We start from the raw sequence: 14,419 nt of genomic DNA on the forward strand, positions 1-14,419 counted from the left end.
AGTCATTATTCTAATTGTTGTTTTAATATTTTTAAAATCATTATTATAAAGACCAAAAGTCCACTGCGAATAAGTTAACAGCTCTGTTACCAAACGACACCTTGATCAGGTAACAGGCCAGCTTCGGCTTCCATTCCGATTCATTCCGAGTCATTTGAGTCTGAAAGCTCGTCGCGTTCACACGCCCCACGGAATATAAAGACACAGAACAGAACCCTTGAGGTTGAGGTGTAGTCATCCGGCAAAATACATATCCCCCGATCGAGTGGCGCGTAATTTGTGCGTGTGTGATAAGGAGTTAATTGATAAAGGAAGTGACGGTTAGACCCGCATTCCTTTATAAGCAAAATATCGCAAAAAAATAATGGCAATGCCAAAAAAATTAGTTCTCTTCAGCATTGGTGTTCTGGTGCTGCTGTTGGCGGATTGTAAGTACCATAGAAATATATATATATGTAGCTATAGATGTAAATATGTAGCTACCAATGACAACAGCGGGCCATAAAAGATAGATAACCAGACCCAAGTACCAAGACGCAAGACTCCAAGGCAAACAGACGCACAGCTCTCGATAATTCCACTTCTTCTGCAGGGAAACTAGTTTCGAGCGCAGCTGGAAGAGATGTACTATAGATGGAGCCGCCACTTGGCCAGACAGTTAACAGTTTTACGGTTCACCCTTTTCTTCTTGAGTGCCTGCCAAGAGTCAAGATCCCAGGTCCGGTTCGGGTTCGGTTGGTTTTGGTTTCGCTTTTGTAAACCTGGTTTACAGCGTATAAATATGGGGTTTTTATTATGGTTGGACCCGACCGACCGCCTGCAGTCCCTGCAGAGCCATGAATCGTCCATCAAGGTCCCATCAGGTCGCAAAATTAAAATGGCAAGACTTTAATTCCAGGGGAGCTCCCAGCTGGCGCGCCGTGCAGATAAGATTCTGCCAGAGCTTTGTTGGTTTGTGGTTACATGATTGATACGCAGTTAACTGAACAATTGTGGAAAAATTATAGGCATTTACATATATTTTTCAGTCTAGAGGAGTAAGGAGTAAGAGGTACAAGAAACAGGATATCTGTAAGATACTTATTGCTTCCTAAAAGCAAAGAGGTTAAAATGGAAAACTAGTTATTGCTAAACTACCTCCTTAAAAGGTATAGATCTAAAAACTTATTTAAATTATTAAGAACTCTCCAAGTTTAAGTTTTATATTTTTATATAGTGTTACATATATTTAAGTAAATATTTTTAATGGTACAGCAGCACGTGTATTTCATAAACGGTTGCAATTATTTTTTTTTATGGCCTGATATATATCTTTATAAGGACTTTGCCAAAAGATACGCAGTTTTTAGTGGAAGATTATGAGGTGTCAGATGTTTATGCATTGGGTTTATGGGTCTTAAGTGAAATTTGTTTCCCAACAGATGGGGGGCTTTTAATGATAAGAACTTCTGAAACCCATTGACACATTTCAAAAGTGGATCAAATTATCACTGGGACGACTAGACAAGGCCTTTGTCATCGTCACGTATGGGTGGTATTTAAAGTGGGTGAGTTACGAATGTCAAATGCAATGAAATGCAAGACCTCATTGCTATATCAGGTGTTTTATTTTTAATTTTGTGGAATTTTTGGGGGGGAACTTATCAACCAGTTGGCGATTTCGACGCGTTTTGCGAGCGGTTTATGCGAATCGAATGGTAAATCAAGCTTTGCCCGTCGGTTGGGGCATTAGAAATGTGTTTATTGTTTGTTTTCTGCTATATAGTATAGATGGACTGGTTTGGAAGGCAAACCTTATTCGCCAACAGCATCGGTCAATGATATAGGCTCGTTTTAGTAATTAAGATAGTACAAGTCTTTTTTTAATTGGAGGTACTAGTAATTAGTTATCCAAGTTTCCCCAGCCTGTCCCCGTTTTGTTTGCCAAAAAATATGATTGCCCAAGAATCCGTGTCAACTGATAAAACATTCCTTATTGTCTGGGTCTGGTTACTTCTGAATAAAAATCAGAGTTTAAAGATAAGCAAACATATCTGCGCGTGTATTTTAATGGTCCGCAATTGTGCAAAGGTGCTAGTCTCGTCACAAATATTTGCGCTTCTCCGTAAGTAGGATAATTTTTTTTTTTCAGGTAGTAAGATAAGCTGTAACCAAACACTTGGCCAATTCAAGCGAACTGATTAACTCACTTCGGCTTAATTGTTTTCTCTTTTAGCCCATGCCAAGCCCTCGCAGGATTTGCCAAGTGCCCCAACGGAGGAGCTAAGTGATCTGGTCTCCCCAAATAAGACACATGTCGTAAAGGTGAGTGAGTCGAAGGGAATAAATAAAGGTTGGGGGTAACTGGGCTAAAAACTTTTAAGAACGGGACAAAGCCCCAGACAAAAACCACTCGGATTTTTTTTTTTGACTGACGCACGAAATACGATCCGATGCATTTTTTTTTTGGTTTATTTTTACCCAGAACCGGAAATTTACGCTTTATGTACGTTTATTTATTTTCACTTTGATTAAATGCAAAACCACAAGAAGACACGCGCGGCGTTTGCCTTTTAAGGGGGCTTTAAAAAATACAAAAAAAAAAATACAGAAAAAAATGCACACGCAATAAAACTTTCAGTGGCCGGGGCGTTTGCATAAAATTAAAGAAACCCCGGGCTATCCAGGGGTATCGAGGGGTATCGAGCTTTTCCAACGGCTTAGTCACGAAATTCCATCAAAACAGGGTCTTATAATTCGTAAAGACAATACCCCAACTTCCCCCTATCAGAGTGCTTAGTTGGATGAGTCACTCAAAAAAAAATCGGACTGGATGTTCTGGGTAATTCCTCGACTCGTGACGTTTGAATGCCAATCCCCCCTGGGGGATTACCTCCTACCTGAGATTTCATGATTGTTTATCTCAAAAACTAAACTATTCCAATTGATCATATCCACATCTCGTGCTTGTCACCTTTCTGTATAGTTTTTGTGCTTATTGGCATTGCAATTGGTCGTTAGATGTAAACAATTCGACCAATTACCCGAGATAAAGTGACTGTCTCGGATTTGAGTCGGAAACGAGTCACGTAGTCGTAAAATATTGTTACTGCCCAATTACAGAGAGTTGACATCTGGACCCCATCGGGGTCATCGAGGTCAGAGATCTACAAACAGAGGGCTTACTTAAATAATTAGCAGTGAGAGTGATCTCTGGCTGTTGGTAGTTTTATTTTTTTTAAAAAACAACACTAATTAGCATGAGATATACAAAAAATGGATAAACATATTATGAAAGATAAGTTTTGGTGACCTTTCTGATAACGTGGCTAATTTAAACAACTGTAAGTTGCAGGAAACTTAAGTTGAGGTACAATTCCCAAGGTGTGTGGTAATAAAGAGTAAAAAATTATCACTTCAGGTGGGCTAATAGAGACGTACATAAGTAAAATGAGACGGAGCTTAAGCGGTGATTAATAGGTGCAGAAAAGTTTCGGGCGCAAAAAAGTGTTGAAATTTTTAGCAAATGAGTCAGTTTGAGATCCGATTTCCTTTCGCGTACAATTTTGAATGCATTATTGGCTCGTTGCTAAGCTGACAGTTGACATTTTAAATATTTCATAAATAATTTTGCATTATAAATCGTAATTATTTAGCTAGAGAATTTAAAAAGCCTTTTAAACAAAATCTTTTTAGTGCCAAGTTCATGAAATAAATATAATTTAAACAAAATATACATTTTGGTGTAAAAAAGTAGTATATTTTTGTAACTTATGGGATGATCTCAGTGACGATCCATTGAGAAATACGCCTCCACCTAATTTAAACCATTTTAAAACACCCACTGGAAAGTGTTTATTTCTAATTGTTAATAGAACTTGCATAGCGTCACGTGCAAAGTGAAATTAATTATAAATGCTGACGGCGAAAGTCTCTTTGATGACCCGCTTTTTGTATTGATTAAGTGTGTGCAAATAAACAATTGTTTATTAAATACTTTTCTACATTTATAACAAAACGATTTATCATTTTAAATACACCAGATAAATCAAGAAAGATAAGCTAGCTTCAGACGGCGCGAAGCTCATATTCCCTTGATTTAAATTTAAATTTAACCATTTCTTTTGTTAACGGTATATTGAAAATATCGGATACAGTTGGCCGATAGTTGCGATCTTTCAGTTTGGTGGCAACTCCAGGATATTCATATCCTTTATGAAATTTTAAAGATCCGATCGGTTGGAAAAGGAAATTCAATACTAAAATTAAATAAAATAATTAGAATACTCTAGGGAAGAATATAAAACAAAAAAAGGATTTTAAAATATTTACATACATAATAAATGATTATAAATTATAAAAAACTTTTTTTTCAGGATTCTGATACGGATATGGATTCTTCGGTAGAGTCCGATGAGAAACTAGAACCGCGTCAGTCCTATCCCCACCGCGATGAAGACCAACTTAACTCGGCCACCAACGCTGTCCTAGCCGGTAACTACAAGTACGATGTGGAGATTCTCGAGTCCGGAGACGAGAGTCACTCGGCAGAGAGCGAGGAGCTGGAGGAGCGATTCAAGGGCAGGGGAGTGGTCTTCAGCTCGGACAGCGACACCTTCGCCTCGGAGAACATCGAGGTGACGCCCGTCGATGTGCAAGCGGATGCCGTCAGCGAGGGTCATGTACTCATGGGCATCGTGGTGGTGGGACTGGCCTTGATTTCCATCTGCCTGTACGCCGGCCTGGTCATATGGCGTTCGCATCTGGAGTAAGTTTTTGGCTAATTGGCTTAATTTGCAAAGTGCTAATATTATGTTATTTTTTCTCCGTTTGTTTAGGCAGCGGTATGGAATGAGGGAGCGACTGGTAAACCGGGATCTTGAGGAAGAGGCCGGCGGCATCGACGACCCTGATTATCAAGTCTACGCTCCGACCACGACGACGGCCACGCCCCGGGCGTAGTCAGTTTGATCTGGTCCGATGGTCCGATTTAAACCGATGCAGCGCGCGAGAATTGGACCAGATTCTATTTCGCAGTTGAGAGTGCGGTCCAATCCAAATCCAAATGACAAAGACGGTGACAACGAGGATGGAAATAGACAGAACGCGCGCAATTGTCTATAATGAATGCCATAAATTTCCACCACAAGCTGAAAAGCATTCCGCTTCCCAATTACCCTCTAATGGCGGTGCTAAAGGTCATCTAAACTTTCTAATAGCGCCCTTGACAAAGCCAATTAGTTATTAAGTTTCTGTGATATTGTTCTAGAGATTCTTTTATACGTCCTTTCACTAACAATATGCATAGAGAGCCAACGTAATGGATAATAAAATAACCCAAATAATTTTAAAAAGACATTGAAAAAAGCATTTACCAAATCTTCAAAATTCGCAGATTGTCTAACATTGTATAGAATTTAAAGAGTTAAAATTCCTATTCAGTATGTAATTTCATCTGAAATATTAAGTTAGCTTATAATAAAGAACGAAAACATCGAAATTTAAATTCGAATTAAGCGCTCTTTGTTTTCTCAACACTAAAATACAATCGCCGCCAACTTAGCTTTGATGACTCACTTTGAATGGTTCATCACAGAAAAATGTTATGATTTTATTGTTAAAATGACTGAAATAAGAGAGAATATTTAACAAATATTATCAGTAAAGTCACTTTAGTGTTTTTAATGCTATTTAGTTTAATAAAAGTAGCTAAAAGATTTCGACAAGCAACAAGTTTGTTGCAGCAGTCGGAACCAGTTCAAAATGTATGTTTTTTGAACGCTTGCCAACACTGCCACCACAGCTGACTAGGTGCCTCGCGTTTTTTGGTCTGAACTTTGAACCTGCGACAGCAGCCTCGTTTCGTGAATAAGAATACGAATTTGAGTGCGCCTGTCCGCGTTCCGAAGGATATATCGCAGCAGTTAAAGTTTCAGACAACCGCGGTACTCGCAGCCGAGCACATCGCATCGCTTTCGTTTGCTCGCCATTTCCTCTCCGGAAAGAGAGCTCCGTTTCGTTCCGCTCCGCTCCGCGCGTCGCTCTCCGCCAATCTTCCCACAACAATTCCATTGATAAGCAGCACCTATCCGCCCGCTAACGCCCCCCCCAGCCAGCCAGCCAGCACGCCCCCACTCCCATCAAAAAGTGCAAATCAATCAATTAAAATAGTACGACAACGTGCTGCTGCAGTGCGTGGCGTGGTAATTAATCCAATTTGATTCTCTTTTCGGTGCAGAATTCGCGCTCGCTTTCTCCATTGTTTATTAATTTCCAGTGCATAGTTTCCGGCGGTAGGTTTCCGTTATTTTCGTGCTTCCGTTTCGTGGCCAATTAGTAGCGGATAAAGTTTAAGTCAAGTCAGCAGGACTAGTAACAGAAAAAGGATTCCCCGGCCCAAATATGACGCACTGGGAGGACTTCTACAACACGCACCTGCCGCCAGCGGACTTTGAGGATAATCGGTCGCTGCTCAAGGAGTTCTGCGAGCGCCACAATAAGCTCCAAAACCGCATTGTCCTTGTCACGGTGAGTGTACTGAGAATGATAAATCAGTATTTATTTTTATCCGAATAATGGGTTTTTGGAGAGTTGTCATTTTGATTAATTTTTTTATTTATATTTTTAATTAAACTGGTAGAAAACTCATTAAAGAATGAAAATAGTTCAGTTTTTGTATCTTCCATCCTTTAAAAATTGTAGTTTATTGAGAAAATGTTATTTTTAGGTAAAAAATAGCTACATATTAAGGTTATCTCGCATATCACTCATACGACCTGTATGCCCAGACTTCTTCAGTATTATTTATATTTTCATTTATTATTTGGATCAGAAATGGATCAGAATTTAATTTATTAAATTATCCAGGTGTGATTATACTTTAAGAATACATGTTTTCAGTGTAAAGAACTCGATTGGAAAACCACGTCAGCAAAGCTGAGACGAGACTCCGTTAATTAGCATGACCTCTGGGGTTAAGCTGACCCACTGCCAATATTGGTGAAAGCTTGAGTACGAAACCAGGGGCTCAGGTCATTAGCATATACGCGAATAAATTTAAAGTTGAGCCACTAAAAAGCTCAACCTAAAACTCAAAGGGGGTTCCATAAATTACCACAATATTTTAATTCAATTTATCGACATTAAAAGTTCAAAAACGATAAAATGTTTAGTGGTTCTTGGTTCTTTTTAATGTCAATAGTTAATGCATGTGGTTTTTTTTCCTTTGAATGAAGAAGAAATTATGAGAAAATCTGAAGCACAAAATAAAGAATTAAAACCCATGGCGTATACTTAATATTTTGTATCTCATCTCTTCAAATTTATAGAAAAAAGCCATAAAAAACAGAAACTAAATACTAATAAGCTTAGATATTGTTTCCTTTAAGAAGTCATAATATTTTTTAAAGCTCCAGCTTCATATTACGCATACGCACCGTTGTTAACATATTACGCATACGACATGTAGTCTCTGTTCTTAACTTTTGTTTGAAAGTTTTGAAACTCTCTCCCATTTCAGTCCGGCGGCACTACAGTTCCTTTGGAGCACAACACCGTCCGGTTTGTGGACAATTTCAGCGCCGGAACTCGTGGTTCGGCATCCGCGGAGTACTTCCTCGATCATGACTACGCCGTGATCTTCATGCATCGCCACAAGTCGCTGGAGCCGTTTACACGCCACTTCACCGGACAGCAGTTCTTCGATATGCTGGACATTGCCGACAACAGCCAGAGCTCGACGATAGCCATCAAGCCGGACTCGGTGGATGTGTTTGCTCCGGTGTTGGCCAAGTACAAGATTGCCCGCGAGACGCAGATGATCCTGTACGTGAACTTCACCAGCGTGGTCGACTACATGTGGCTGCTGCGCGCCGCCTGCGAGTGCCTGGCGGCTTTCGAGGAGCGAGCGGTCCTCTACCTGGCTGCTGCCGTATCCGATTTCTATATACCCGAGGACATGATGGTAAGATGAGAGCCCCGTTGAGTGAAAGGGGGCGCCCTAAAGTGGGAAATGCGAGGGGCGATGGGTGGTCGTGTGGGAAATCTCGTAATTGATTGCGCTCGTCAGTGGGTTGGGAGTGGATGAGGCTGAGAGTGTGAGGGTTGAGTGAGTGGAAATTGGTTTTTATCGATTTCCAAAGCGGCACGGAGAAAAATAGTTTCCTCCGATAATAAAGGAGTGTCACGACAAAAGAAAAAAAAGAAGGAAAGAATACATTTTTCTTCCTTAAAGTTCCTTATAATCTCTTATGCTTTAATGACAGAAAAGTGCTGATAAACGTTTTTCTCGGTGCATCTCCGGTTCCGTTGCCCTTCATCTGATTCCCGGTCGGAGTCCAAGTCTGCCTCTCTGACACATTTACTCTCCACATTATTGACGTTCGACTGGGCTAAGTCAACTATGGCATCCTACTGCTTCTCGAGTTCCTGTTCCTGATTCGCTACCAGCTGCTGGTGTTCCTCCCCCGGCTCCTTCGGCCACTGGAGCCTTATCACAGCCTGTCAGTGTCACTCAGAATGGCCTTGTCCGCCAGCAGCCTTAACATTGTCGTCGTATAATTTGATTTGCATAATTTTGCTTGTTACCATGTTTCTGTTCTACGCTTCACTTGATTCCCAGCCATCAGCCACCACCCACAGTCACAACCACTTTTTTCTAGTATCCTTTCACCTTTCGCTTGGGCTGTGAGGGGGCGGGCTGGGCGTGTTTACTTGTCAAAACCCATACTACTAATGTCCTTGTATGCTATCCTTCCTCCTCGCACGTTGTCTGTCAGCTGACTTGTTGGCGCATATTCAGCAGTAGCAGCGGCGGTGGCAGCAGCAAAAGGCTTTCAAGTGCATCAAATGTCCATTGGTGGGGCGTGAATACGGCTCTGCCTGCCTGCCACTCTGCCACACTGCCACTCTGCCACTCCGTCCTCGCCAAGTCCCCAGGTTCACCTGCCCACTTGCATTTGCATGTCATGTGCATATTCCACAAACACACAGTGACTATCAAAATAATAGTTCAGCAAATTCAAGGTAACAGTCTTCTGGTTTTTAGTTAAAAATGTTTGTTTAAGCTCTAAAACTATTTCACTAAATTAATTTTCAACTTGAGCAACTAGAAAGTACAAAGTTTCAGATCCTTTAGTGCTCTCTACTTTTTAGTTTTAGTAGCGAGGTTATTGAAAACTTTTTATATTAAATTTTCAACTAAAATTTTTTCACTTCAAAGGACCTCTTTTTTTAATGAAAATGACATCCATTTATGGTATTTTTTTCTACTAGAATATTTTTTTATATAGTAAGTAAACACGGCAGTTTTCTTGGTTGCCTGATTTTGATTCAGATCCGACCATTGTCGAGCCATTTCCCACGACTGGTTTCCGCTCAACTCGTGCATTTCCGTTTCCATACGCCGTTCTGGCCAAGACACTCTAGCTGAGACCTGTTTTGTCTGCGGACGTGCCTAGGAACTTGTGCTCCTCCGTGTTTTCGTGTTCATGGGTGTTAGCCACAAATCGCCCGCTCACTTGATTAAATTGTTTGATACCCTCACGGCTCGTTTCCCATACTACTGTTGTGCACAGCAGCTCCTTCTTTTGGGAAAGGAAAATCGAGGGAAAATGGTGAAAATGGCCTGTTGATGTTTATTCGCGCGTCTAGCAAATATATGCGCATATTTGGCCATCGTCTTTAAGGGGTGTTCCCAGTCTTTTCCCGCTGGCTACACGATTTGTTAGCAAATCGATTTAGATTTGCATAAAGACCTCTCACGGGCAGGGCAAAAAATAGAAGCAGTCAATAGAATGGAAGAACGATGCATCGAAAATATAGTAAACCATATTTATATTTTTTTTCTCTTTGAGTATTTCAAGGATTTCTCGGAGCACAAAAGTAGGCAACAAAAGGTCGCAATTCCAACATTAGTGGGACGCTGAAATTCCTGGCAAATTGAAAAGTCATTCCCAAAGATCTGGCCACCGCCATCTCCGCCAGCCTTTCAGCCAAGGTCAGATCCCATACTGAATTTCAACAAGTCATGCCACAGCCCAGACACTCCCGTTACTGAGCCACTTTGCAAAGTTTGTCCCCTAGCTCGGGGTACATATATTTTGTAAGAATATATTCTATATAGTATAGTACACTGCAAGACGATACTAAAAATTCAATTTGAGAATCGCACACGCCCCCCAGAAAAACATGGCCTAAAAGCCCCTACAAATTTATGCACAGGCAGCGGCGACGGCAACTTGCCATACAATTTGAATTAATTTTAGGGGCGGCGGCAGGAAGGCAGGAAGGTGGGTTTAGTGGGAAAAGCAAATTGTAATAAGTAAAAACAAACAGAAAATTAAAAGAGTAAACTAAGTAGAGAGGACTCGACTTGAAGCCAGGCAGGAAGGACAAAGGAGGACGTGCCGAAATCCGCAAATCAAATCAAAAGATTTTACAAGAGCACGCCTCAACGCACCAACAAACTTAAACCGAGAAAGCGAATTCAATGTCAACAGCTGCTAGCATTTCCCAGAAAACCAAACCAGAACACTTCTCCTCCAAGCTCCCAGCTCCAAGCTTTAAGTTCTAAGGCCCCCCCTTTCTTTGGATTCCCTTTCGCTTTTTGTTGTCGACTTAATGCCTTGAGCTAAATTTTTCATTTCTCCTCGCACAATGTCCCCGGCTACTTAGCCGTGTCCGTCCGATTGTCCGTGCGTCCGTTTATCTGTCCGTCCGACGGACGGTATTGTCCGGTTAGGGCTCGTTTTTGTGCGCTGGATAAATGAGACTGTGCGACTGGTCAGGAGCTTAGAGCAGCTTACGGCGTTGCTCAGTTAATGAGTATGGACAGGGGCGCTCAACAAGTTGCTGTTTTATTTCGACTCCGTCCCTCACGGCGTATGAGCAATATTCTTTTTCGTTGAAAGGCAGCATCCACTTTTAAAGAGAACGAGCAGCCAGGCGTTGCTGTTAGCTCATTACGGCTGAGTTATGCTTTCAATTAGTTGCAATTCATATGCCACGTGGCTGCAAAGGAAGATGAAAAAAAAAGGCAGGCACAAACTGAAACTGAAACATAAAGGCAGCCCTGGCCTTTCATTTTTTTCCCGTCAGTCTGTTTATTTTGCAAGGACACTTTGCTGCCAAAGTGAGTATCTCTGTGTGTGTGCATTGTATGTGCGTCCTTTCCATTTTAAGAGGATGTAGATGCGGTGGCTTTTGTGGGCCATCCCATCACACGGTGTATACGCAACGTGGGCCGTCATTCCATTAAAACACTAACCGCTGTCAACGTATCCGATTTTGCAGCCCACCCACAAAATGCAATCGGGAGACGGGGCGCCAACGATTTCGCTGCAGCTGGTGCCAAAAATGCTGGCGCCCCTCGCCAGTTTGTGGGTGCCGCACGCCTTTGTGGTGTCCTTTAAGCTGGAAACGGACGAAAGCCTATTGATTGTGAAGGCACGTGACAGTCTCAACAAATACAAGCACAAGGTGAGTGTGTTGCCAAAAAAACAAAAACCATGGAGTTGTGGCCCGGATATGGGGAGCCTAGAACCACCTAATTTTAATTTCTTCCGCGTCAGCTGGTCATTGCCAATGTGCTGCAGACACGCAAGCATCGCGTGGTGTTCGTCACGCCCACAGATTCCTACGAGCTGCATTTGACCCGGGAGCAGACGTTGCAGGGTCTCGAGATTGAGGAGCCTATAGTGGCCGATGTGGTAAGTTGAAGTCAAGGATTTTAACAGTTTAAGTTTACATATAAGATACTATAAGTTAAAGATACACTAATAAACTTATATCTGTATCTTTCAGGTGCAAAAGCACGGCGAGTATATCAGCAACGCCCAACAACGCCAATGACCGTTATCAATGCGCCGCCGGCATCAGCAACAGCAACAGCCGTCGCAGCAACATCTGCAGCAGCAACACCACTACCACCATCAGCCACAACAACACCGAGTGGACGCCGGCGACGACGAGGAGGATGAGGATGATGGGGATCAGGATCCTTATGGCGTGACCAGTTCACATTATTGTCGCGTGCTAAATCCCGGCACGCCAAGTTTCGGCCGCAAATATTGAGCAGGTTGTAGTCCATACGGGATAAAAGAGTTTATACACGGAGGATGGTGTGGTTGGAAGGCATTTTTTGGATTTGCATATTCCTCATTCTGGTTTCGGAAGTTCGAGTTCCCGCCGCAATTGGTGTATCTATTTATGGTCACGCCTCGTAATTGATGTGGCCCGGCGTTTGTTTAGTCTGTTATTGTTATTTTAAGATTAGTTAATGTATTTCGTTTGTATGATTGTCATGAAAAATGATGTCACGTGTATGTATACGCCATCCTCTGTGGCTCCTTCTTCTTGTTATCCTTTGTTTGTCCGCACGTTTATGTCATCGAGTATACGCAGTGTGTGGCAGGGCCATCAATAAGTGATTTTGATTTATGTGTGTCAGAGCGCCAAGCTGATAGCTTATGATTCGTATATATGCATTGCAAATATATATTATGTTCTTATATACAAATATTTAATGAAGCATCGATCGCCGTCGGTCGGCAGTCGAAGTTAAATCCCTGTGCGAGAGGTGTGTGTTTAAAATCCCTAAAAACACAGGCGGTCGCATGCAATCGCAGTTGGCAGGACGACGAGTCCAATGGGCCCGCTGTCAGAGGCAGCAGGCGACGCGACAATTGATTTGCCTACTTTGCATATGAAAAAGAACCGCCTGTCTAATGTCCTTCTCGGTTCAAATTTATGGTGGCATACGGGGCCCTGGCGCTTGTCTATCCAAAGCAGGTCAAGTGCTTACCGAGCAAAGGTCAGCTTAAAGCACCTCAAATTGAGTTTCAAAGCGTTGTAACAAAACCTAATTAACATCCCGCACAGATACACACTTGCACACATACACACGGAGGAGACCATGCTACATGCCACACATTGTGAGTTATTTTTCAAGGGAGAAGATAGGGCGGTTTTGAAATCCTCAGGGTCTTTTGCCTGGCAGCCGCCTTTTGCACATTTTTATTGCATGTTATGTTGTTGGCACGCCTTCTGGCCCTAAGCCCCCCCGCTTAAACAGGCATATGGGGGTGGGTGTGCTGGTGTGTTGGTGTGGGTGTCGCTTTTTTGTATCCTCCTTTCATGGAGTTGTAACCACTTCCGTCCCGCCCGCATTTGTGGTTTTGTTTTTGCCTTCCAGTTCCATCCCCAGTCCAGTCCAGTCCAGCCCAGCCCAGAACTATGCAACGCTTTTTTGTGCTTTGCTGTTTTATTTTTTCAATCGAGGAGGAAAAAAATTCAAGTTTTTCAAGCTGGCTGGGCTGTGTTTGGTTTGTGCCTGCATCAAATTAAATTTTATTGCGCTCGCACGCACCGCAAACAGAGGCGTGGGAGCACAATCACACATCTGGCTTAGGATTTAAGCCTGGCTCCGTTCAACTTCCGTTTCCGGCGCCGCCTCCGCCTCCGCCATTGTTTCCATTTTGATGTTCATTTTCTTGTTGCTCGGCATTTATTGCCACACACATCTGCAATACACACCCCGGCACATATCAGACCGCCTACCCCCACCCCCAACCCACGTTATGTGTATTCTTCGGTCGTATCGATTGTACATTAAAGTATAAACATAAAAATTCAGTTTGCCGACAAGATATGCGTACAATGGAATGTAGCCAAGTGTGCGTGTATGGGCCATATCCTTTGGATGGACGAAGCCAATGATATTCACCTTAATTGGCAAAAAAAAAAAAAAACATAAGAAAATATTTAACATGCCAACATTAAATTAATACTCTTTAACTATGTATGATGAGTTTTCAAGGAAAACGTTCTCATATCCATAATTTAGGACTGAATTTGAATTGATTTTATAATCATAAAAGAAAATACATTAAATAGAGCAGACAAACGATACTTAGAGGACTTCTATAATCAGATCATTGAACGGGAAATCAAAACAAAAATAAATACTTTTCAAGTCACTTAAATACAAGCTATGTATGTGTACCCATAAAAAATAAAAACCCAAGTGAACCAATTTGTTAAAGTTTCAATATCCAATTTGGACCAATCCGTACTTAAAAAAAAAAAAAAACAAAAAACTTAACAAAGAAAAGCGAAGAAGCTACAGAAATGCAAAAAAAAATAATAAAAATAAAAACATATATATCTCTATGTATATCTTGAAAAAAAATAAAGAAACAAAGGAATTTCCATTGAATATTTACTCTCTACAAAGCATTTTGCCAGTTAAGCTAGATAACTATTTTATTGTTGAAATTGGTAAAGAAAAAAATATAAAAAAATACAAAAAAAAAACATCCGAATCCAATCGAATGCGATGCAGTTCGGTCACTGCACCTGCCCTCTCTCTAAACTGAAATCCATGAGCTGTTTAACTCTAAAACTGTTGTAAAATGTTTACCACAAATGTACCATATACCGT

At 41.6% G+C, this 14,419-nt stretch overlaps 2 protein-coding genes across 3 annotated transcripts; both read left to right on the plus strand.

Annotated features, from left to right (window-relative positions):
* The first annotated feature begins 143 nt into the window (after positions 1-143).
* Positions 144-5,491, plus strand: LOC6501706. 2 transcript variants are annotated; one of them, XM_001955770.4, is made up of 4 exons: positions 144-428; positions 2,216-2,304; positions 4,356-4,747; positions 4,818-5,491. In XM_001955770.4, exons 1-4 carry the CDS (start codon positions 365-367, stop codon positions 4,939-4,941), a joined length of 669 nt encoding a protein of 222 aa, XP_001955806.1. In that variant the 5' UTR covers positions 144-364; the 3' UTR covers positions 4,942-5,491. The 2 variants fall into 2 exon arrangements, with proteins under 2 accessions (XP_001955806.1, XP_044572059.1); XM_044716124.1 differs by lacking the exon at positions 2,216-2,304.
* Positions 5,492-5,744: 253 nt separating this feature from the next.
* LOC6501707 (phosphopantothenate--cysteine ligase) lies at positions 5,745-13,611 on the plus strand. Its single transcript, XM_001955771.4, has 5 exons — positions 5,745-6,507; positions 7,499-7,942; positions 11,272-11,457; positions 11,550-11,687; positions 11,782-13,611. The coding sequence occupies exons 1-5, from the start codon at positions 6,382-6,384 to the stop codon at positions 11,827-11,829; spliced, it is 942 nt and encodes a 313-aa protein (XP_001955807.3). The 5' UTR covers positions 5,745-6,381; the 3' UTR covers positions 11,830-13,611.
* The last annotated feature ends 808 nt before the right edge of the window (positions 13,612-14,419 follow it).

The sequence above is a fragment of the Drosophila ananassae genome, chromosome 2L, assembly GCF_017639315.1.
Source record: "Drosophila ananassae strain 14024-0371.13 chromosome 2L, ASM1763931v2, whole genome shotgun sequence".
NCBI classification, from domain to species: Eukaryota; Metazoa; Arthropoda; class Insecta; order Diptera; family Drosophilidae; genus Drosophila; species Drosophila ananassae.